At 45.9% G+C, this 24,392-nt stretch overlaps 2 protein-coding genes across 3 annotated transcripts; both read left to right on the top strand.

Moving 5' to 3' along the window:
* Nucleotides 1–555: 555 nt before the first annotated feature.
* Nucleotides 556–13,736, top strand: si:dkey-219c10.4 (high affinity cGMP-specific 3',5'-cyclic phosphodiesterase 9A). Its single transcript, XM_041843597.2, has 14 exons — nt 556–671; nt 2,099–2,260; nt 2,406–2,457; nt 4,041–4,143; nt 4,268–4,410; nt 9,838–9,897; nt 10,755–10,932; nt 11,282–11,404; nt 11,535–11,627; nt 11,721–11,788; nt 11,900–12,002; nt 12,269–12,373; nt 12,551–12,697; nt 12,986–13,736. The coding sequence occupies exons 1-14, from the start codon at nt 584–586 to the stop codon at nt 13,184–13,186; spliced, it is 1,626 nt and encodes a 541-aa protein (XP_041699531.1). The 5' UTR covers nt 556–583; the 3' UTR covers nt 13,187–13,736.
* Nucleotides 13,737–18,990: 5,254 nt separating this feature from the next.
* Nucleotides 18,991–22,762, top strand: LOC121536324 (translin). Of its 2 annotated transcripts, XM_041843598.2 has the most exons (7): nt 18,991–19,333; nt 19,671–19,764; nt 19,988–19,993; nt 20,132–20,228; nt 20,438–20,553; nt 20,811–20,890; nt 21,059–22,762. In XM_041843598.2, the coding sequence occupies exons 1-7, from the start codon at nt 19,268–19,270 to the stop codon at nt 21,287–21,289; spliced, it is 690 nt and encodes a 229-aa protein (XP_041699532.1). In that variant the 5' UTR covers nt 18,991–19,267; the 3' UTR covers nt 21,290–22,762. The 2 variants fall into 2 exon arrangements, with proteins under 2 accessions (XP_041699532.1, XP_041699533.1); XM_041843599.2 differs by lacking the exon at nt 19,988–19,993 and having other exon boundaries at nt 19,012–19,333.
* Nucleotides 22,763–24,392: the final 1,630 nt, after the last annotated feature.

Genomic DNA, 24,392 nt, shown 5'->3' with positions numbered 1-24,392 from the left:
TGTCTTTTATAGATCACGGTTATTATATCGTTTAGGACCTTGAGCGTGGCTGAGGTGCACCCATGACCAGCTCGGAAACCAGATTGCATAGCGGAGAAGATACGGTGGGATTCGAAATGGTCGGTGATCTGTTTGTTAACTTGGCTTTCAAATACTTTCGAAAGGCAGGGCAGGATGGATATAGGTCTGTAACAGTTTGGATCTAGAGTGTCACCCCCTTTGAAGAGGGGGATGACCGCGGCAGCTTTCCAATCTCTGGGGATCTCAGACGTTAAGAAAGAGAGGTTGAACAGGCTAGTAATAGGGGTTGCGACAATTTCGGCGGCTAATTTTAGAAAGAAAGGGTCCAGATTGTCTAGCCCAGCTGATTTGTAGGGGTCCAGATTCTTCAGATCTTTCAGAACATCAGCTGTCTGAATTTGTGTGAAGGAGAAGCGGTATAGAGCAGAAGGAGGAGGATATGTGTGAGAGAGCGAGAGAGGGAGAGGGAGAAAGTGAGGGAGGGGGAGGTGGAATAGATCTCTACTAAATTGAAATTCAGAACATAATTGAACAGTGAGGGCAGTGGCTTTAAAACACTGATATGGCAACAAAAATCATCTACTTTACTGTGAATGGGAGACCAGAGCAGGCAGAGTTTCCTGTTGATTGCCCTGCCCAGGATGTCAAAGGTAGGCAATTCAAATAATATCACCTTATTATTTTGGTATCTTTGAAATGTCATAAAAATTATATTTTTTTGTCTGGAGCATGATTTTGTTTTTGAACTCATTACTCTGATATGAGAAACCTCTCAAAACCTCTGAATTATTTATGATTTGTGTACTTGTTTAACATTCTATTGCACTGTTAGGAGCTAGTAACACAAGCATTTCGCTGCACCCACTATAACATCTGCTATACTGTGTACACGTCCAACAAACTTTGATTTTGATTTGAAAGAAAAAAGTACATAAAGGGAAAGGTTAATAGCACTTTCATTGCTTCTCTACCAGATCAAACAATGGATCAAAACTCAAGTAAAGCACTGAGACCTAAAATAGTTATGTAAGTGTAATCCATCAGAAGATGCAAAGACATGCAATCCATGTCTTCAACAAGAGAGATCCATTGCAAAATAAGCAGACAGTCTCTGTATCGATAGAGAGAAATAGTGCATGATTGATGCTTCAGCAGGGTAGAGACAGACACAGGTGCAGCTGACAACAACACTCTGCACTTGCATTTGCGTCAAAGCTAACATATGGTGTACATATGGCATCTTTAGAACTGAGTCTAGAGATGTGACGTATTGATGTGAGGGTTGTTGAGAGTACTACATTATGTCACAGTTGTTGTGGGTTGTTACTCTAATGAGATATAGGGAAGGGGCTATTGAAAGTCTATTCAAATAAATAAATACATAACATTTCAATAATATTATTTTCCAAATAGTACCAAGGACAGGCATAAAGGGCTGTAATTGAACTCAGTGATCAAATAGCTTGAGATACATCTCATATATGCTAATGTAATGAGAATTAATTTTCTTTCAAAGATTCTGCCTACTGCCTATAGATTTGACTGCCTATAAACCTCTTTGGAGCTCACAAACATAGCATTGATATAAAATGCAATTATAAAATGCAATTGATTGTGGGTTTGAAATTGACCGAGCATATCTCTCGAATCCTTTACCGTCTCATTTCGCCTCTTATTTTCATCTCCCTGTTCTTCCTTTAGTAGATGTTTTGCCCATCTATTTAGGCACAGACACAGTGTGATTGATAGCTTTAGATTACCCCTTTACAGAGCTGCCTCGGGCAATAATATTCCCTCTCTTCTAATCTTTGTGTGTATGAATGGCATTGACAAAAGCTTGGCCATAAAAACCTTGTAGTATTTTGTTCACCTGCTGTACAGAGAGAGCTCTAGGCGGTATGTGTGTGTGTTTTGATTGGGTGTTTGATTGCAAAACTCGACTCTGAAAAACTAGTATTGATTGAAGTGTTGAGTATTGGCAAAAATAGCTCTTGGTTGCCTGAGCTATTTTCACAGGAGAACAATTTAAAATGTTGTCTGTGTTTGTATGCATGTGTGTGTGTTTGTTACTTTCCAGATCTGTTCTGCTCTGCAGCTGAGGCAGGACCCCATGACATTCTGAAGCTGTACAACCCTAAGGGCAACATCATCAACATCTCCCCGCGCCTGGAGCCCAACAGTCCTAACTCCTGTTATAAGCTAGAGGTGGTGGCTGCTGACTGCAACAGTGAGCCATTAGGTATTCTCTGCCATGGCGCCAGAGACATTGGCTGACAGTGGGCCTACTTACATTGTTATTGTGTTGTAACTATTTTTTGTTTCATTAGGGCCTGTGTACTGTGTATATTGATGTTCATATTTTAATTGTGTACCTCATGTTGCAGGTGTGGAGCTTGCTGTGGCACTAGGATTTGATCTCTCCTCCATGGAGAAAAGGTAAGGCTGACATGGTGTATACAGGAGTGACCATTCTCAAGGTTGGGGCCCGTTCTGAAACTGTCATACCACGTAAGGGACCAAGCTGTACCCCAGACTGCAGGGCTGTGTGAGTCAGGAAGACCATATGTTCTGTACCCCAGACCAATGTTCCCTCTAATTTTTTTAGTCACTGAGCAAATCTCAGGTCTGCTGAGCGCAAACTGCAACGTTGTGAAAATTCTGTGCAACTTCCGGCGCACCTTTAGTGTGAACACTGAGGCTGTACCCGCTTTAAGTTAGTTTTAACAGTGGTCAAGTAGGCTACTGTGGCTATTTGATCATAATGTAGGCCTACCAGAGTGGCATACCATCAAATACAATGGAGAAAATGCATCCCATAACATTTGACCATGGAAATATCTGTTGTATCATTCAGCCTACAGTAGCAGCCAATGTGTGGTGTTCAACGTAGGCCTACATTCCATCAGACTTTTTGAAAAAAAAACATGCAGGGCTTGACATTAACCTGTTTATCCACTTGTCCTTCAGAGAAGGAGGTGACTGAAAATGTTGTTGTGTTGTTTGATGCAAGAAACCACTTTACAAAATAAAATGCATCATTATTCCTATACCATTATTACAGAGAATCAGACAAATTATGGGGTACTCTGCCTATTGGCTACTTAGCTTATTCAAGCCTGTCTTAAAATACAACACTGCCCCTTAAGACAAAAAAAGGCTCTTTATGTGACTCGCTTTTCAAAGATGTCTAGAAATGCACACGTTTTGTGCTCTTGTAGGAAGCAGTCACTCCCCCATTGCTGACTACAAATGATATATAACTGGGCTAATAACTCACTAACTAGAAAATGACATGAACAAATGTACAAATGTCCACACGTCGCTACATAAGGCTCTCGCTTTGATCTCAAAACAAGTGCATCTACTCACGACTGCTCATGCTGTAAAAACAGTCCAGTTCAAAGTGAATGGTACAGATCCATATACTGTATGGCAATGGTCTATTTGCATTTAGGCCTACTGCAGCTCTGATTGGTTATGGCGCACCGGTCTGTGTAGAGTACGGGCCTGAGTCATGCCTGTCAATGCAATAACCAGTTGGTAACCTAAAACACATTGGAATGGCGTTAGGTTAGTAGAGGAGTGGCGGAGAGAGTTCTGGGTATATTCTGCCCATGGCAAGAACACCGACCACTCCCCCGGCCGGTCCTGGCAGTAGGACCGCAGGAACCTACCCACATCCTGATAATAATAGTTCGTTTTGCATACTAAGTCTTGCATAGTTAGTTTTGTTTCGGTATATTGCCTTGAAAGTGGCTAATATTGCATTGATTAAATCACAATTCCCAGAGTAACGGTGAAAACTCTAGAAAGTTGAGTGAAGTTCAATCTTGTGCTTCTCTGCGCGGGCTGATATTTCTTCTGCGGCAGTCCCGGGAGCTGTGTGCCCGTGCACACCCGCAGCTTAGAGGGAACATTGCCCCAGACTGCAGGACTGTGTGAGTCAGGAGGGCCATATGTTCTGTACCCCAGACTGCAGGGCTGTGTGAGTCAGGAAGGCCATATGTCCTGTACCCCAGACTGCAGGGCTTGGAGAAGAAGATCCTGATTGAGGCTGGTGAGACTCCTGCAGTCGTGTATGAGATGAAGAGACAGGTGGAGTCATTCCGGGAGAAACTTGAGGTAGGTTGTGTTATTGATGCTGTACAGATATCATTTGATAAATTATGTGTAAAGGCTCATTCATATACCAGTATCATGTAAGTTCACTGTGTCTGCCTAGCCTAGTGTATCTGTGTCTCCACAGAGTGTTGAACATCTCAGCTGGCTGGGCCTATTCAAAGAGCTATCTGAGGGAACACAGAAGCCCTCTCCTTTCTACCACAAGAGATCGCTGCGCAAGACCAGAGAGGAATGTGAACATGTACGGGAAAAGTTCCTGCAGATGAGGCAGGTTTACTTACACTCACTGTTGATAGAGACCATGTGACATCAGATGAATAGGCTGTGCCACTCTTATCCAGACTCCATTGCTTGAATAGTGGTTGTGATGAGTGTGATAGAAGGAGTCAGGCGCAGGAGGGTATTCACTGAAATCAGAGTTTATTCCATCGTACACAAATAACGCTGGATAGCGACACACGAAAACAGGCACAGGGGAAACTATCTACCCTGGCAAAACACGGTACGGGATACTCCAATAATATACAGGCACAGAGGACATACAGTGGGGAAAAAAAGTATTTAGTCAGCCACCAATTGTGCAAGTTCTCCCACTTAAAAAGATGAGAGAGGCCTGTAATTTTCATTATAGGTACACGTCAACTATGACAGACAAAATGAGAAAAATAAATCCAAAGTGCGAGTAGCTCCACCGAGCTACACTACTCTCACAAATAACAAATCACCCACAAGGACAAGGGGGGCAGAGGGAACACTTATACACAGACTAATGAGGGGATAAGAACCAGGTGTGTGTAATTAACAAGACAAGACAAATGGAATGATGATATATGGAGCGGCAGTGGCTAGTAAGCCGGTGACAACGAACGCCGAAGCCTGCCCGAACAAGGAGGGGAGGCAGCCTCGGCGGAAGTCGTGACAATATCCCCCCCTTGACGCGCAGCTCCAGCAGCGCGCCGACCCCGGCCTCGGGGACAGCCAGGAGGACGCGGAGCAGGGCGAGCCGGATGGCGACGGTGGAAATCCCGCAACAGGGAGGGATTGAGGATATCCTTCACCGGGACCCAGCACCGTTCCTCCTGACCGTACCCCTCCCACTCCACGAGGTACTGAAGGCCACCACCCGACAGAGTACGCCGGGGCCCCCTCGATGTCCAGAGGAGGAGGAGGGACCTCCCGCACCTCAGACTCCTGGAGCGGACCAACCACCACCGGCCTGAGGAGAGACACATGAAACGAGGGGTTAATACGGTAATCAGGTGGAAGTAATAACCTATAAGTGACCTCGTTGAGTCTCCTCAGGACTTTGAACGGCCCCACAAACCGCTTCCGGCAGGGCAGGCGGAGGCGCAGATTCCGGGTCGAGAGCCAGACCCGATCCCCCGGTACGAAGACTGGGGCCTCACTGCGGTGGGGGTCAGCGTTGGCCTTCTGACAACGCACAGCGCGCTGGAGGTGAACGTGGGCAGCGTCCCACGTCTCCTCCGCGCGCCAAAACCAGTCATCCACCGCAGGAGCCTCGGTCTGGCTCTGGTGCCACGGTGCCAGAACCGGTTGGTAACCTAAAACACATTGAAACGGCGTTAGGTTAGTAGAGGAGTGGCGGAGAAAGTTCTGGGCATATTCTGCCCATGGCAAGAACACCGACCACTCCCCTGGCCGGTCCTGGCAGTAGGACCGCAGGAACCTACCCACATCCTGATTTACCCGTTCCACCTGCCCATTTGACTCGGGGTGGAACCCAGAGGCCAGGCTGACTGAGACCCCCAGACGTTCCATGAATGCCTTCCAAACCTTGGACGTGAACTGGGGACCTCGGTCGGACACTATATCCTTTGGCACCCCGTAGTGCCGGAAGACGTGAGTAAACAGGGCCTCCGCAGTCTGCAGGGCCGTGGGGAGACCGGGCAGAGGAAGGAGGCGGCAGGACTTGGAAAAGCAGTCCACAACGACCAGGATGGTGGTGTTACGTTGGGAGAGGGGAAGATCAGTCAAGAAATCAACACTCAGGTGAGACCATGGTCGTTGTGGAATTGGTAAAAGTTGTAACTTACCTGCTGGGAGGTGCCTAGGTGCCTTACTCTGAGGCGCACACCGAGCAGGAGGAGACGTACACCCTCACGTCCTTAGCCAAGGTAGGCCACCAGTACTTTCCGATCAGGCAGCACACTATGACCCATACCTGGGTGACCAGAGGAGGGTGACATGTGTGCCCAGAAGATCAGACGATCACAGATAAGAGCAGGCACGTACCGCAGCCCAGCTGGACACTGAGGTGGAGATGGATCTGTGCGTAATGCCTGCTCTATATCCGCGTCCATTGCCCATACTACCGGCACCACAATGCAGGAGGCCGGGAGTATGGGGGTGTTGTCTCTGGGCCTCTCCTCTGTGTCATACAGCCGGGACAGTGCATCTGCCTTCACGTTCTTCGTATCCGGAATGTATGACAGTGTAAAATCAAACCGGGTGAAGAATAGGGCCCACCTGGCCTGGCGAGGATTCAGCCTCCTCACTGCCCGAATGTACTCCAGGTTACGGTGGTCCGTCCAGATGAGGAAAGGGTGGACAACAGCCAACAGCTCGGACAACAGCCAACAGCTCCCGATCACCAACGTCGTATTTCTGCTCCGCCGGGCTGAGCTTCTTAGAGAAGAAGGCACAGGGGCGGAGCTTGGGTGGCGTGCCCGAGCATTGGGATAGGACAGTGCCTATCCCTACCTCGGACGCATCCACCTTCACTACGAACGGTAGTGATGGATCGGGGTGGGCCAGTACCGGGGCTGAGGTGAACAGACCCCGCAGTCTCCTGAAGGCCAGGTCAGCCTCAGCAGACCAGCAGAGCCGGGACGGCCCACCATTCAATAGGGAGGTAATGGGAGCTGTGACCTTGCCAAAGCCCCGGATAAACCTCCGATAGTAGTTGGCAAAGCAAAGGAAGCGCTGCACTTCCTTAACCGTGGTTGGAGTCGGCCAATTACGCACGGCTGAAATGCGTTCTCTCTCCATCTCCACACCTGAGGTGGTAATGCGGTATCCGAGGAAGGAGACGGACTGCTGGAAAAACATACACTTCTCTGCCTTGGCATAAAGGTCATTTTCCAACAGTCGGGCCAGCACTTTGCAAACCAGGGTCACATGCTCGGCGCGCGTAGCGGAATACACCAGGATGTCATCGATGTAGACCACCACACCGCGACCAAGCATGTCCCGAAACACCTCGTTCACAAAGGACTGGAAGACGGATGGAGCATTCATCAAACCGTAGGGCATCACCAGGTATTCATAATGCCCCGTGGTTGTGCTGAATGCTGTCTTCCACTCATCCCCCACGCCCCAGGTTATATGCACTCCTGAGATCTAATTTGGTGAAGAAGCGTGCCCCATACATTGACTCAATCAATGAAGGAATGAGGGGGAGAGGATAACTAAATCTTATAGTCTCCTTGTTCAGTGATTGATAATCAATACACGGTCGCAGACCGCCGTCTTTCTTCTTCACAAAGAAGAAACTCGAGGAGGCGGGTGAAGTGGAGGGACGTATATAGCCCTGGCCCAGGGACTCAGTGACGTATGTTTCCATAGCCTCCGTTTCAGCCTGCGACAGGGGGTACACATGACTCCTGGGAGGTACAGCGTCTACCCGAAGGTTTATCGCGCAATCCCCCGCCCGATGAGGTGGTAATTTTGTTGCCTGTGTCTTAGAAAACGTGTGCGCCAGATCATGGTATTTGGGGGGAATGTGCACGGTGGAGGTACCGTCTGGACTTTCCACAGTGGTTGCACCAACAGAAACACCTAGACACCTACCCTGACACTCTCGCGACCACCCCGTGAGAACCCTCTGCGGCCATGAGAAGGTGGGGTTGTGGAGTGCTAGCCAAGGGATACCTAATACCACAGGGAAAGCAGGAGACTCAATAATCGAAAAAGTTACCTGCTCACAATGAGTCTCCTGGGTGATCATGGTGACTGGTACAGTGACTTCCTTTACAAACCCGGACCCTAATAGTCGACTATCAAGTGCTCTGATGGGGAGTGGAATGGATAGGGGAACCAATTAAATGCCTTGACGGCGTGAGAATGCCCTGTCCATAAAGTTCCCAGCTGCGCCTGAATCGACTAGCGCCTTACACTGGGGAACTACCATGTGATCGGGAAAATGGATAGGTAGGGTACAGTGTGCAGCAGAGGTCTCTGAACGAGTGTGGGTGTTCGATACCTGGGGTGATGCGAGAGTGCCCTGCCTGCCGCCTCCAGGCCCAAAAGAGCGTTGACTACGACGTGTGGTGTACTGTCCCTTCGTGCCACCAGAGTGGCACTGTCGCTGTCGTCCTCCACTCTCTCGGACGGCGGCTCCACCCAGCTCCATCAGCTCAGGATCCGAGTCATCCGGGGCAGACCCCTACCAGGACGTCCTCTGGCTGCCAGCAGGTTGTCCAAACGGATGGCCATGTCCACCAGTTTTGTGAAAGACAACATGGTGTCCCGGCAGGCTAGCTCCCGTCGGACGTCCTCCCGCAGATGGCACCGGAAATGGTTGATTAGGGCCCGCTCGTTCCACCCGGATCCCGCTGCCAGAGTCCGAAACTCGAACGCGAAGTCCTGTGCGGTCCTCATCCCCTGCCTCAGGTGGATCAGCCGCTCGACCACCTCTTGACCCTCGGGCAGTGATCGAAGACTGCCCGAAAGAGGCGAGCGAATTCCCCGTTGTCCTCCAACGTGGCTCCTCCTTCGTTCCAAACCGCGTTGGCCCACTCCAGGGCTTTCCCAGAGAGGCAGGAAATGAGGACGGACACCTTCTCCCGCTCCGATGGCGCCGGCCTGATGCTGGAGAAGTAAAGCTCCAGTTGGAGGAGGAATCCTTGGCAGAGCACCACCGTCCCGTCGAACGCCCATGGTTGGGATATCTGGATCTCTCCGGGTGCTGGGGTGTAGGTGACTGGATCCGGTTGGCCAGCTGGTCTCGAAGCTGGCCAGCATCGTGGAATGCTCCTGGACCCGTGCCACGACTCCAGGCATGCACTCTTCTCCCGCTGACTCCATAGCGGGTGGTAGAGCATGGTGCTTGTAACGCCAGGGTAGTGGGTTCGATCCCCGGGACCACCCATACCTGTGTATGCACACATGACTGTAAGTCGCTTTGGATAAAAGCGTCTGCTAAATGGCATATTATAGAAGGAGTCAGGCGCAGGAGGGTAATCACTGAAATCAGAGTTTATTCCATCGTACACAAATAGCGCTGGATAGCGACACACGAAAACAGGCACAGGGGAAACTATCTACCCTGGCAAAACACGGAAAGGGATACTCCAATAATATACAGGCACAGGGGACATATCTACCCCGGCAATGCAAAGTGTGAGGAGCTCTACCGAGCTACACTACTCTCACAAATAACAAATCACCCACAAGGACAAGGGGGGCAGAGGGAACACTTATACATGGACTAATGAGGGGATAAGAACCAGGTGTGTGTAATTAACAAGACAAGACAAATGGAATGATGATATATGGAGTGGCAGTGGCTAGTAAGCCGGTGACGACGAACGCCGAAGCCTGCCCGAACAAGGAGGGGAGGCAGCCTCGGCGGAAGTCGTGAAAGTGGTGTTGCAATTGAGATCACAATTTGGATATCATGTTCTAAAAATTTGAGATGAAAATAACAGAATAGTAATTTTCTATTCTCCATAGTTCCCTGGAGGTATCAGAGGAAGTCAGACAGTACCTCAAGACCCCAACTTTTGACAACTGGTGAGTTCCCCATCTATTTGCCTTTTTTCCACTTTCCTTAGAAAATGTACTAATGGACTTTCTTACACAGTAGGAGTTACAGAGAGACTACAGACAGGGTCCTGTGAGTGCTGGTTGTGCGTGGGAGGTGAGAGGGTTGAGCAATGTCTCTGTGGTGTGATAAACAAACAGCATCTGCACCTGCTGCTTCAAAAGAGAGACAGGGAGAGACAGGGAGCCGGGCGGCCAGCACCTCTGAAGAGGATGGGGTTATTCACCCCTTTCATCTGTCCTACAGGCTCATATCAATATGAATGGCTGTCTGCTATGGGTTTGCCAATCAAAAGGAGGTCTTCATAACAAGCTTCATTAACACAGGCGCTTTTGAAGGATGCATTATGTGGACGACATGCACGTCACAGCTTTCAGTCCAGTTTGGTTAAGTATTACTTCAGGGCCTTTTAGAACTAACATAACAAGATGGAGGCCTCACTTCAAAAAAGGGAATATATATTGGCCACTTGGGGAAAAAACTAAAGCTACCATACAAGAACCCATATTTTTGTGACATTTACACTAGGACCACTTTCAAAACTGTTCTTTGAGCGAACATGATTAATTATTCCAGGTAACTGTTTGTTAGACCCGTACAGAGATTAGTCAAAATGGCAGTTTATCTGCAGCTACTGCGTCCAGAAATCTATTAATCCATCACTTTAGCATATTTATCAACCCTTGGCCAGGGCACTAAAGGGCACATGAAAGTGGTTATTGCTACATATGAAACATACAGTAGGTTACACTTAGTACCGCTATGACCTCCTAAAAATTAATGATTTGACCCTTGACCCTTGACTTGTCCTGCTATGTGTGTGCAGGCAGTGGGAGGATGCAGAGATCATGGTTCTACTGCAGGTCATGTACACAGACCTGGACTTCATCGCCACCTTTAACATTGAGCCTGAGGTGCTGCACCAGTTCCTGTATGAGGTGTACAAACGCTACAACAACATCCCCTTCCACAACTTCAAACACTGCTTCTGTGTCACCCAGATGGTGGGTGTGTGTGTGTGTGTGTGTGTGTGTGTGTGTGTGTGTGAAAGAGAGAGAAAAAGAGGGTCGTCAGGGGCAATCATGTAGAGTCCCATTCCTTTGTGCAATCATCAAATTATCCAATCACCCTAAACCCTGATTGGTTAGGACATCCAGGCCCCTCAACCGATTTAAGAAATAGACTCAATATAATAATTCAGAGGTTTGCCGGTTAAGACATTGCATTAAACAAAAACAAATGTCAATGTTTTGTATTAATATAATTTCTGTGGATTCATGTTATAGCAATTATCCATCATTGAGCTGTGTTCTCTCTGGACTGCTCCTCTTGCGATTCTTTATTCTCTGATAGATGTACGGGCTGATCTGGCTGACGGACCTGAAAAGTAAGATTGACAGCATTGACCTGCTCACCATGCTGACCTCTGCAGTCTGTCACGACCTTGACCACACGGGATACAACAACGCTTACCAGGTGACCTATCTATCTGACCACCACAGATACAGTTGTGTGTGTGTGTGTGTGTGTGTGTGTGTGTGTGTGTGTGTGTGTGTGTGTGCCTGCGTTCGTGAATTGATAGCTCACTATCAGCTCTATCTTTCAGATAAATGCTCGTACTGAACTGGCCCTGCGCTACAATGACATCTCCCCCCTTGAGAACCACCACTGTGCTGTGGCTTTTGAGATCCTGGAGAAGGTATGGGTGGTATTGGCATGGGTAACTGGAGTTGGGCTATGGTGTGTGTGGGTCAACTTTTTAGATGACAGTAAAGTGTTTATCTTTTTACAGAATGAAAACAACATTTTCAGAAATCTGACAACTGAACAGTATAAACGGATAAGAGAGGGCATAATCAAGTAAGAATGTATTTATTCGCATTCTCTTCACCACCACAAATATATGTTTACTTTGATCTAACCGTAATGTGTGGAGAGTGCATCAACTCAAGGCATTTCATTTATTCTTAGATGCATCCTGGCCACTGACATGACGAGACATAACGAGATCCTGAACAAGTTCAAGTCCATCCTGCCTGTCTTCGACTTCAGCAACAAGGACCACAGAGACGTGGTAAGAAAGAGTATGAATAAACAGTATGTTTATGAAATAGTCCTATGTTTAGCCCAGTGTTTATGAGGTGTCACGTAAATGTCATCCTGGTACTCCCTGTCCCTTTTTAGTCAGATGTTGCCATGGTACCATAGGAGTCTACAGCCATGTTGCCTAGCAACATCAGATGAGAGAATCTTGGTATCTACTAGTGCTGATAGGGAACCAGCCTGGGGCTCTTCCCGACTGGATTAAAGTGAAATGTATATCCCCCTGTCTCCCTCCAGCTGATGATGATCATGATCAAAGTGAGTGACATCTCCAACGAAGCACGTCCTATGGACGTGGCTGAGCCCTGGTTGGACTGCCTCCTGCAGGAGTTCTACAACCAGGTAACTAAGCACCACAACACAGATATTGGTTATGTTCCAATATAACTACTAGCATACAACATAGAATGCGTGGCTAAAACACTGCTTCATTCTAAATGGTATGCTACAGTGTATCATAGAAATAGCCTACTACAATGTAATACTAATTAAGTCCTGCTCTCAACTGTCCTCCCTCAGAGTGACATGGAGAAGCTGGAGGGTCTTCCTGTCACCCCGTTCATGGACAGGGACAAGGTGACCAAGCCGTCCTCTCAGACAGGCTTCATCGGCTTTGTCCTCTTACCCCTCTTCATTGAGCTGGCTAACCTTTTCCCCTGCCTGGAGGTAAGAGCTCCCGGTCTACAACCACTACACTAATGTAGCTTCACTGTAATGCAACTTCATCCCCTAGCTGCTGTGCATGAAGTGGAATCAAAAGGTACTGGTCCTCATTCATATTTGAGAGTGAATATTATAGAGTGAAAAAGGGTGCCGTTACTCAAGCAGTAGAAAATGCAAGGTGCAGCCGTGCCGGTATTCTGTACTGGTTGGCACTTGCACAACTCAAGCACTGCCTAGCTGCCATATTTGTGTAAACATATCCAGAACCCTTATCTCTCTGTGCCCCTGCAGCAGCACATCATAGACCCGGTGCGTAAGGCCCTGGACTACTACACAGAGATGGAGAAAGCCTTAGAGAGAGAGAAACTGATCCGAGCACAGAGCGACAAGGCAGCCGCAGCCAAGAACAAGGATACTACACCTCAGAACCCTCAAAAAACAGCAGATAGTCTGTCAGAGGCTGGGAATGCCTTGAATCCAGCCACACTGTGATGGCCTGCTAATAGGCTAGTCTACAGAATAACCAGGAGTAACCAACCAAACAATGGAAAAGACATTGCTGTAACATTACTGACTGTGTCACAAATAGGGCTTTGTGTTGTGTGAATTGAAGCACTTATATGGTTCCTTTGGTCTTTGTAGAAACAAGGTATTCACTATGTCGTATTACAAGAGTTGTCTGCTGTGTTTTGCTAAATAAATGTTTTTCACTGCATGTATTCAGTTTTTCAAAAATATTTGTATATGAATAATGGTTAAATACACAATATCACATTCAAGACATACGAAGAATCAGTGTTCAGTTATGTTTTTTTATTAGTGGTATGCTTAAACGAAAGACCAGAGGTGCTATTGTCTAACTGAAAAATGGGGATAAAGCTGAGTGGATTTGTCTTCACTGAAAATCTGGACTATGGTTGCCATCTAGTGGATATGGATGTTTTTCATATTGATAATGTATAAAAAGGTCAGAAATAACAGAGATATTATATGAAATATGTTTTTGCTTCTATTGTACTTTTAGATTTTTAGGTGTTCTACTTCGAGACAAATAAATGAACACAACAAATATTTCCTCTCGTTATATTCATATTTCATATTATTCCGCAATTTATGTACATTGTACAATGTATACATTTTAATTATCTTGATAATTTGGAAACTGGTTTCCACTAAATAGCACACAGCCACAAATAGTACACCACATCAGTCACTGGCTTCATCAATAAGTGCATCGATGACGTCGTCCCCACAGTGACCGTACGTACATACCCCAACCAGAAGCCATGGATTACAGGCAACATCCGCACTGAGTTAAAGGGTAGAGCTGTCACTTTCAAGGAGCGGGACTCTAACCTGGACGCTTATAAGAAATCCCGCTATGCCCTCCAACGAACCATCAAACAGGCAAAGAGTCAATACAGGACTAAGATTGAATCGTACTACACCGGCTCTGACGCTCGTCGGATGTGGCAGGGCTTGAAAACTATTACAGACTACAAAGGGAATCACAACCGCGAGCTGCCCAGTGACACAAGCCTACCAGACGAGCTAAACCACTTCTATGCTCGCTTCGAGGCAAGCAACACTGAAGCATGCATGAGAGTACCAGCTGTTCCGGATGACTATGTGATCACGCTCTCCGTAGCCGATGTGAGTAAGACTTTTAAGCAGGTCAACATTCACAAGGCCGCAGGGCCTGACGGATTACCAGGACGTGTACTCCGAGCATGTACTGACCAACTGGCAAGTGTCTTCACTGACATTTTCAACATGTCCCTGACTGAGTCTGTAATACCAACATGTTTCAAGCAGACCACCATAGTCCCCGTGCCCAAGGACACTAAGATAACCTGCCTAAATGACTACCGACCCGTAGCACTGACGTCTGTAGCCATGACTTGCTTTGAAAGGCTGGTCATGGCTCACATCAACACCATTATCCCAGAAACCCTAGACCCACTCCAATTTGCACACCGCCCCAACAGATCCACAGATGATGCAATCTCTATTGCACTCCACACTGCCCTTTCCCACCTGGACAAGAGGAACACCTACGTGAGAATGCTATTCATTGACTACAGCTCAGCGTTCAACACCATAGTGCCCTCAAAGCTCATCACTAAGCTAAGGATCCTGGGACTAAACGCCTCCCTCTGCAACTGGATCCACAACAGTGGTAGGCCTGATCACTGACAACGATGAGACAGCCTATAGGGAGGAGGTCAGAGACCTGGCCGTGTGGTGCCAGGATAACAACCTCTCCCTCAACGTGACCAAGACAAAGGAGATGATTGTGGACTACAGGAAAAAAAAGAGGACTGAGCACGCCCCCATTCTCATCGACGGGGCTGTAGTGGAACAGGTTGAGGGCTTCAAGTTCCTTGTTGTCCACATCACCAACGAACTAACATGGTCCAAACACACCAAGACTGTCGTGAAGAGGGCACGACAAAGCCTATTCCCCCTCAGGAGACTGAAAAGATTTGGCATGGGTCCTCAGATCCTCAAAAAGTTCTACAGCTGCACCATCGAGAGCATCCTGACTGGTTGCATCACCGACTGGTATGGCAACTGCTCGGCCTCCGACCGCAAGGCACTACAGAGGGGTAGTGCGTACGGCCCAGTACATCACTAGGGCCAACCTTCCTGCCATCCAGGACCTCTATACCAGGCGGTGTCAGAGGAAGGCCCTCAAAATTGTCAAAGACTACAGCCACCCTAGTCATAGACTGTTCTCTCTGCTACCGCACGGCAAGCGGTACCGGAGTGCCAAGTCTAGGTCCAAAAGGCTTCTCAACAGCTTCTACCCCCAAGCCATAAGACTCCTGAACAGCTAATCATGGCTACCCGGACTATTGCACCCCCACCCCATCTTTTTACGCTGCTGCTACTCTGTTAATTATTTATGCATAGTCACTTTAACTCTACCCACATGTACATATTACCTCAACTACCTCAACTAGCCGGTGCCCCCGCACATTGACTCTGCACCGGTACCCCCCTGTATATAGCCTCCCTACTGTTATTTTATTTTACTTCTGCTCTTTTTTTCTCAACACTTTTTTGTTGTTGTTGTTTTATTTTACTTTTTTAATTAAGAAATAAATGTATTGTTGGTTTAAGGGCTGTAAGTAAGCATTTCATGGTAATGTCTACACCTGTTGTATTCGGCGCATGTGGCAAATATAATTTGATTTGATTTGATTTGAACGTCAAAATTGGCTACAAATTCATGAAAACCCCCCAAAAATATGTTTGTCTTAATTTAAGGTTAGGCATAAGGTTAGCAGTGTGGTTGAGGTTAGGGTTAGGTTTAGGTTTAAAATCAAATTTTAAGAAGATAAATTGTAGAAATAGGCGAGGTTTATGACTTTGTGGCTGTGGTAACTAGTGACGACATTTGGAACTGCAGTAAAAAAAACATTGTGCTATATGATTTTAGATTTAGATTTTAGTCATTTAGCAGACGCTCTTATCCAGAGCGACTTACAGGAGCAATTAGGGTTAAGTGCCTTGCTCAAGGGCACATCGACAGATTTTTCACCTAGTTGGCTCGGGGATTAGAACCAGCGACCTTTCGGTTACTGGCACAACGCTCTTAACCACTAAGCTACCTGCCCATACCATAACCCAACCGCCACCATGGGGCACTCTGTTCACAACGTTGACGTCAGCAAACCACTCGTCCACACGACGCCATACACGTGGTTTGCAGTTGTGAGGCCGGTTGGATGTACTGCCAAATTCTCTAAAACGACGTTGGAGGCGGCTTATGGTAGAGAAATTAACATTCAATTCTCTGGCAACAGCTCTGGTGGACATTCCTGCAGTCAGCATGGCAATTACACGCTCCCTCAAAACTTGAGACACCTCTGTGGCATTGTGTTGTGTGACAAAACTGCACATTTTAGAGTGGCCTTATTGTTCCCTGCACAAGGTGCACCTGTGTAATGAGCATGCTGTTCAATCAGCTTCTTGATATGCCACACCTGTCAGGTAGATGGATTATCTTGGCAAAGGAGAAATTCTATATGCCAATTCTATATTCTATATGCCGCGTTCATGTGCTAGTCGGAACTAGGAAACTCGGAATGTATGACTTTCCTAGTTCCGACTAGAACGTGAATGCGGCAATAATAAGAACGGGTGAACAATCGATGATGTAGAAAAATTATGACATCTCAATGCGACACATTTACGAAGGACCCATGCGCACGCATTGGGTAATGGCAGAGATCAGGTGGCATTTTTTCGCCCACCAAGCAAGGAGTTTTTGTATGGAGGTCAATGAGTGTCGAATTTGTTAAACACAAAAATGAATGGCTTATTTGCTATGTGATGTTTATTTGATCTAATATAAGTTTCGTAATGCTTAAATTGTTACGAGTGTACTGATATAAGTAGACATCTTGGCAATTTTGAGAAAAAACACTTTATATCGGAGTTGTCTCGAGATGGCTATGCATATTCATGACATGAGGCTAGTATCATAGCGTCTCTCTCCATTGAATACAGGCGGTTAACAACCCTCATCGAATATTCAAACCAGGATTACAATAATGAGATGTATCCACCAATCCCAAGAAAGGATAGGCAGACCGCATTCTCGCTTTGTGGAAAACGATTCCCAACGATATTATAACCGCGATCGATAATAGACAGTACTGTGCAGCCGTCTTCATCGACCTGGCCAAGGCTTTCGACTCTGTCAACCACCGCATTCTTATTGGCAGACTAAATAGCCTTGGTTTCTCAAATGACTGCCTCGCCTGGTTCACCATCTACTTCTCAGATAGAGTTCAATGTGTCAAATCGGAGGGCCTGTTGTCTGGACCTATGGCAGTCTCTATGGGGGTGCCAAAAGGTTCAATTCTTGGGCCGACTCTTTTTTTTGTGTATATCAATGATGTCGCTCTTGCTGCTGGTGACTCTCAGATCCACCTCTACGCAGACGACACCATTTTATATACATCTGGAACTTCATTGGACACTGTGTTAACAAACCTCCAAACAAGCTTCAATGCCATACAACACTCCTTCAGTAGCCTCCAACTGCTCTTAAACACTAGTAAAACTAAATGCATGCTCTTCAATCAAACGCTGCTGGCACCCGCCCACCCGACTAGAATCACTACTCTGGACGGGTCTGACCTAGAGTATGTGGACAACTACAAATACCTAGGTGTCTGGTTAGACCGTAAACTCTCCTTCCAGACTCACATTAAGAATCTCCAATCCAAAACTAAATCTAGAATCTGCTTCCTATTTCGCAACAAAGCCTCCTTCACTCATGCTGCCAAACATGCCCTCGTAAAACTGACTATCCTACCGATCCTTGACTTCGGCGATGTCATTTACAAAATAGCCTCCAACACTCTACAAATAGACTACAAATTGGATGTAGTCTATCACAGTGCCATCCGTTTTGTCACCAAAGCCCCATATACTACCCACCACTGTGACCTGTACGCTCTTGTTGGCTGGTCCTCACTACATATTCGTCACCAAACCCACTGGCTCCAGGCCATCTATAAATCACTGCTAGGCAAATCCCCGCCTTATCTTAGCTCATTGGTCACCATAGCAACACCCACCCGTAGTATGCGCTCCAGCAGGTATATCTCACTGGTCATCCCCAAAGCCAACACCTCCTTTGGCCGCTATTCCTTCCAGTTCTCTGCTGCCAATGACTGGAACGATTTGCAAAAATCTCTGAAGCTGGAGACTCTTATCTCCCTCAATAACTTTAAGCATCAGTTGTCAGAGCACCTTACCGATCACTGCACCTGTACACAGCCCTTCTGAAATTAGCCCACCCAACTACCTCATCCCCATATTGTTATTTATTTTGCTATTTTGCACCCCAGTATCTCTATTTGCACATCATCTCTTGCACATCTATCATTCCAGTGTTAATACTAATTGTAATTATTTTGCACTATAGCCTATTTATTGCCTTACCTCCATATCTTGCTACATTTGCACACACTGTTTATATATTTTCTGTTGTATTTTTGATTTTATGTTTTACCTCATATGTAACTATGTGTTGTTGTTTTTATCGCACTGCTTTGCTTTATCTTGGCCAGGTCGCAGTTGTAAATGAGAACTTGTTCTCAACTGGCTTACCTGGTTAAATAAAGGTGAAATAAAAAAAATAAAAAATTGTTAACGCGGAGTATGTCCATTATCTTTGGCAACAGTCGTCTCGCGCCAAACTGCGCATGTGCAGGCCGTCAAGTCAGGCACTAAATATGTTTTTGACAAATTAAAACGTGTCACTTTCACGAGGCTGGGGTAATAACATGCTAAACTACTTAAGACATTGGCTCGAATCTAGATCGTACCTTTAGATTTCGAGAAATTAACAACTAAGGAATACTTTTTCACTTCTCTCATTGACTGCTCAAACCCCAAATCCGGACCTGGTCTGCTTGGTCTGTTTCGCAAGCGTTCCCAGAAGTCTCGCGATGTTGCGCCTCTGGGATTTAACTACCAACTATTTTGATTCATTGTGCAGAAAGAAGCAAACTAGCATATCGTTTTGCAAAATACAATAATTTGTGTAATATGTCTGTCACGGAAATGTTCAGCTACATTCAGGCTTTTCTGAGTGCGGATCAAGAAATAAGAGAGGTAATGTTAATCAATCAACAAACTGCTAATGTTTTTGTAAATCGAGCTAGCACCGAACCGCAACTAGCTAACTGCAAAGCTAGCAATTGACTCGCAGTCAGTTATACAGTCAGTAAGGTTTGCATTGAACGTGAGGAATTTAACAAAATATCCATTTAGAAATGCACTGTATGGAAAACACTGTGCACGATGTATGTTTTGCAGACATTTGATATATAAGTTAGCTAGCTAACTAACGTCAGGGCCGCTGATAGGACACACATGCATGCATTTCGTTTTTTCAAAATCATAACTAATACAGATGTCTTGCTAACTAACGGCGGATGTTCTCTTGCAGGACATAAAAAAAGTGGTACAGGTTCTGGAACAGACGGCGAGGGAGATCCTGACCCTGCTCCAAAGTGTCCATCAACCATCTGGCTTCAAAGAGAGTGAGTGCCCAATCACATGGGGTGTAAGTTAGTTATTAATTAGTGCACCGTAGCTAAACGTTTTGTAACCAGTTAAGGTAGTCCTCACTGTTTTCTTCTGTTTAAAGCAGTGAATACGAGGCTGGACTATCACAAATGATTGCTTACCTTCCTGACTGACTCATTGCTTTGCAGGTCTCCATCACCTTGACATAACTGTTTCTGTTTTGTCCTGTCACACTAGTTCCCAGTAAGTGTGTAATTGCTCTTGAACTGTTAAGCACAGTCCAGATGTACTTTGTAGAGCTCAAAACCAAATTCCCCCTGGAACAGTACTACAGGTAGCTACATAAACATCTCTTTCTTGTCCCCCTGTCTGTCACACAAGTTCCCAGTAAGTGCGCAAAGGCCAAGGAACTGTTTTGTACAGTCAGGACGCACCTTGGAGAACTCAAAACCAAGTTCCCAGTGGAGCAGTACTACAGGTAGGCCCTACACATGGGTGAATCTGAAGTTGGCTACTTATTCGCAACTACTTATTCACAGTTTCCGGTCAACAGAATGAAATTCAAGGGACATTTCAAGTATCTGTATTACCACGTGAAGTTATGGAGTGATATTGTCTGTGTCTTCTCTCCTTGTTATTGAAAGGACAAACTAACACGTCATTTTCCATCCTCCACTCTGCTTCTAGGTTCCATGAGCACTGGAGGTTTGTTCTGCAGCGCCTGGCCTTCCTGGCAGCGTTCGTGGTCTACCTGGAGAGTGAGTCTCTGGTGACACGTGATGAAGTGGCACAAATACTAGGAAGTAGGTATCAGTTCATTTCGGTGCCTTTTTTTAGCTTTCCTGGTGCCCCGGTGGATGGAGTTTGAATATTTTAGACCATTCCATTGGTAAATCTCTGCCCACCATGTGCACTAGGCAAGCTAATACGAATGCACCTATTGCCTTGAGTTTAACTTTTTTCAAGGCAATGGGTGCATTCGCAGACTGTCCTCTCAGACAGTCAATCAGCCGTCAGGTAGTGTGCTGTGGTGGTCATACATTTTCCCTATTTCTTGCAGTCGAGGTGGTGAGAGAGAAGGGATTCCACCTGGATGTTGAGGATTACCTGGCAGGTGTGCTGATCATGGCCAGTGAACTGGTGAGAATGAATTGTGGCTTCTTAAATTATATTACATCAGACAATACCATTTTAATATATCAATACATTGGTTTATGCAAAATGTACATGTTTTTTTTCGCTAATATATGATTACTTTTTGGATGGATTATTTACATGTATAAAATCATCTGTGTCTGTCCTCTCTAGTCTCGCCTGGCGGTGAACAGCGTCACAGCAGGGGACTATGGCCGTCCCCTCCGCATCTCCAACTTCATCAACGAGCTGGACTCTGGCTTCCGCCTGCTCAACCTCAAGAACGACCCCCTGAGGAAGCGCTACGATGGTCTCAAGTACGACGTGAAGAAGATAGAGGAGGTGGTCTACGACCTGTCTATCCGCGGCCTGACCAAAGAGCAGGAGGCTGGGGGCGACAAGTAGAGCTGAGGGGGGTGGTGGTGGAGATGGAGGGTGTTGGACTGGGGCTCTACCCTAGGCTGGCACCTGACCTCTCCATAACTGGGACAGTGGAGTTTTGACCTGCTGAATGGCAGAATTAGGAGGTTAGACTTGCGCGTGTGGAGAAGTGCATGTGATGAATGACAGTCTTGTCAGTGGGGTTGGAAAGCCTTTGATATAGAGGCACAGTTTGAAGGGGAGGGGTTGTTCCATTTTGATTACTGGCGTTTGGAAATGTTCACTTTAATGTCCAACATCATACTGTAATATGCCTGTTATTATGTTTCAGTGTTTTTTGCTGTTCATAAATGTTGTACTGCTGTATGAATTATTGTTGTTAATTTCATTTAAGGGGGTGCTGACTGGGTGTAAACCTCCACCCAGAAGAAAAGAGAACGCGTTAACTACCATGTTTAAAACGTTTTTGTTTTTGGTTCATGAGCAAATAAATAATGATTTTGTGCCATTTGTCTGCCATAAGCCACCTGATATGACAGTAATTTGCGTTTAGCTAGTTTGGTCTCTGATTGTTCTGTTCAGGGTTGATATCTCAAAATGTTCAAACAACCAATAAACAAAACATCAGAGGGATGCAAGGAGACTAGGGGAGAAGCTCAATTGTCTTCTCCTCACCTCCTTCTCAAAACCCATTGGAGAAGGTCAGAGGGACGACACCTCTGGCTTTCTCATCCAATGGGTTTTGAGGAGTGGGCAATTTAGGTTCTTCCTAGGAGGAGAGGACAAGACTAATCACAGTGAGATTCTCTTTTGGGCGAAAGACCATCCTCTCCTCGACTCCTCCGTCCTCTGCGTGACCCGGAAACCAATAAGTGGTCGAGGAGGGTGTCAATTCGTTAGTAAGCGAACGGAAGTGTCCTCCCCTCATCGATAGCCACCTTTCGTTGAAGATAGTCATGTCTATCCTACCTGAGTCGTTCTCGGAAGAGTTTTGATATTTACATTTACATCATTTAGCAGACGCTCTTATCCAGAGCGACTTACAAATTGGATATCTGCCACACCCCCTCGTAAGTAAGCATTTCACAGTAAAGTCTATGCCTGTTGTATTCGTTGCATGTGAGATGGTGAGGAGAAAGGATATGAGGAATCAAGGAAATACAATTGAGATCTATCCCCATTCAGGTTAGAACGGCATTCTCCTCAAAGCAGACATGGCAGTGTCAGCTAGAGACGGAGGAAAATACTGTACTTCATTCATGGAAAAGCTTTCTGTCTTAAAATATAGATTTTGATACATTGTTAGGGCCACTCCATGCATCTACTGCATATGTACCTTACTGTAGTTGAATTATAGTAAATATAATTTTTTGTATTGTTGCACTTTGTTCTTTTTTTTATTTGTGACTCCTTACAAACAATTCCACCTGATTTAAAGGAATATTGTGTATTTTTGATGAATTAGAAAATGTTACAAATAAATATTTCTACATACTACTATGTATTATTATTATTTTTTGTCCTAGTTGATGTCCAAGAAGCACTTTTCACTGAAAAGGGAGACTTCTGTCCAAACAACATGCTACAGTGCCTTGCAAAAGTATTCATCCCCCTTGGTGTTTTTCCTATTTTGTTGCATTACAACCTGTAATTTAAATTGATTTTTATTTGGATCTCATGTAATGGACATACACAAAATAGTCCAAATTGGTGAAGTGAAATGAAAAAAATTACTTGTTTCAAAAAATTCTAAAAAATACAGTGAGGGAAAAAAGTATTTGATCCCCTGCTGATTTTGTACGTTTGCCCACTGACAAAGACATGATCAATCTATGATTTTAATGGTAGGTTTATTTGAACTGTGAGAGACAGAATAACAAACAAAAAAATTCAGAAAAACGCATGTCAAAAATGTTATAAATTGATTTGCATTTTAATGAGGGAAATAAGTATTTGACCCCTCTGCAAAACATGACTTAGTACTTGGTGGCAAATCCCTTGTTGTCAATCACAGAGGTCAGACGTTTCTTGTAGTTGGCCACCAGGTTTGCACACATCTCAGGAGGGATTTTGTTCCACTCCTCTTTGCAGATCTTCTCCAAGTCATTAAGGTTTCGAGGCTGACGTTTGGCAACTCGAACCTTCAGCTCCCTCCACAGATTTTCTATGGGATTAAGGTCTGGAGACTGGCTAGGCCACTCCAGGACCTTAATGTGCTTCTTCTTGAGCCACTCCTTTGTTGCCTTGGCCGTGTGTTTTGGGTCATTGTCATGCTGGAATACCCATCCACGACCCATTTTCAATGCCCTGGCTGAGGGAAGGAGGTTCTCATCCAAGAATTGACGGTACATGGCCCCGTCCATCGTCCCTTAAATGCGGTGAAGTTGTCCTGTCCCCTTAGCAGAAAAACACCCCCAAATCATAATGTTTCCACCTCCATGTTTGACGGTGGGGATGGTGTTCTTGGGGTCATAGGCAGCATTCCTCCTCCTCCAAACATGGCGAGTTAAGTTGATGCCAAAGAGCTCGATTTTGGTCTCATCTGACCACAACACTTTCACCCAGTTCTCCTCTGAATCATTCAGATGTTCATTGGCAAACTTCAGACGGCCCTGTATATGTGCTTTCTTGAGCAGGGGAACCTTGCGGGCGCTGCAGGATTTCAGTCCTTCACGGCGTAGTGTGTTACCTATTGTTTTCTTGGTGACTATGGTCCCAGCTGCCTTGAGATCATTGACAAGATCCTCCTGTGTAGTTCTGGGCTGATTCCTCACTGTTCTCATGATCATTTCAACTCCATGAGGTGAGATCTTGCATGGAGCCCCAGGCCGAGGGAGATTGACAGTTCTTTTGTTGTTCTTCCATTTGCGAATAATCGCAACAACTGTTGTCACCTTCTCACCAAGCTGCTTTGCAATGGTCTTGTAGCCCATTCCAGCCTTGTGTAGGTCTACAATCTTGTCCCTGACATCCCTGGAGAGCTCTTTGGTCTTGGACATGGTGGAGAGTTTGGAATCTGATTGATTGATTGCTTCTGTGGACAGGTGTCTTTTATACAGGTAACAAACTGAGATTAGGAGCACTCCCTTTAAGAGTGTGCTCCTAATCTCAGCTCGTTACCTGTATA

The sequence above is a fragment of the Coregonus clupeaformis genome, chromosome 23, assembly GCF_020615455.1.
Source record: "Coregonus clupeaformis isolate EN_2021a chromosome 23, ASM2061545v1, whole genome shotgun sequence".
Taxonomy (NCBI): Eukaryota; Metazoa; Chordata; class Actinopteri; order Salmoniformes; family Salmonidae; genus Coregonus; species Coregonus clupeaformis.
Note: the sequence above shows the minus strand (reverse complement) of the source record. Positions and strands in the feature narration are given on the sequence as shown.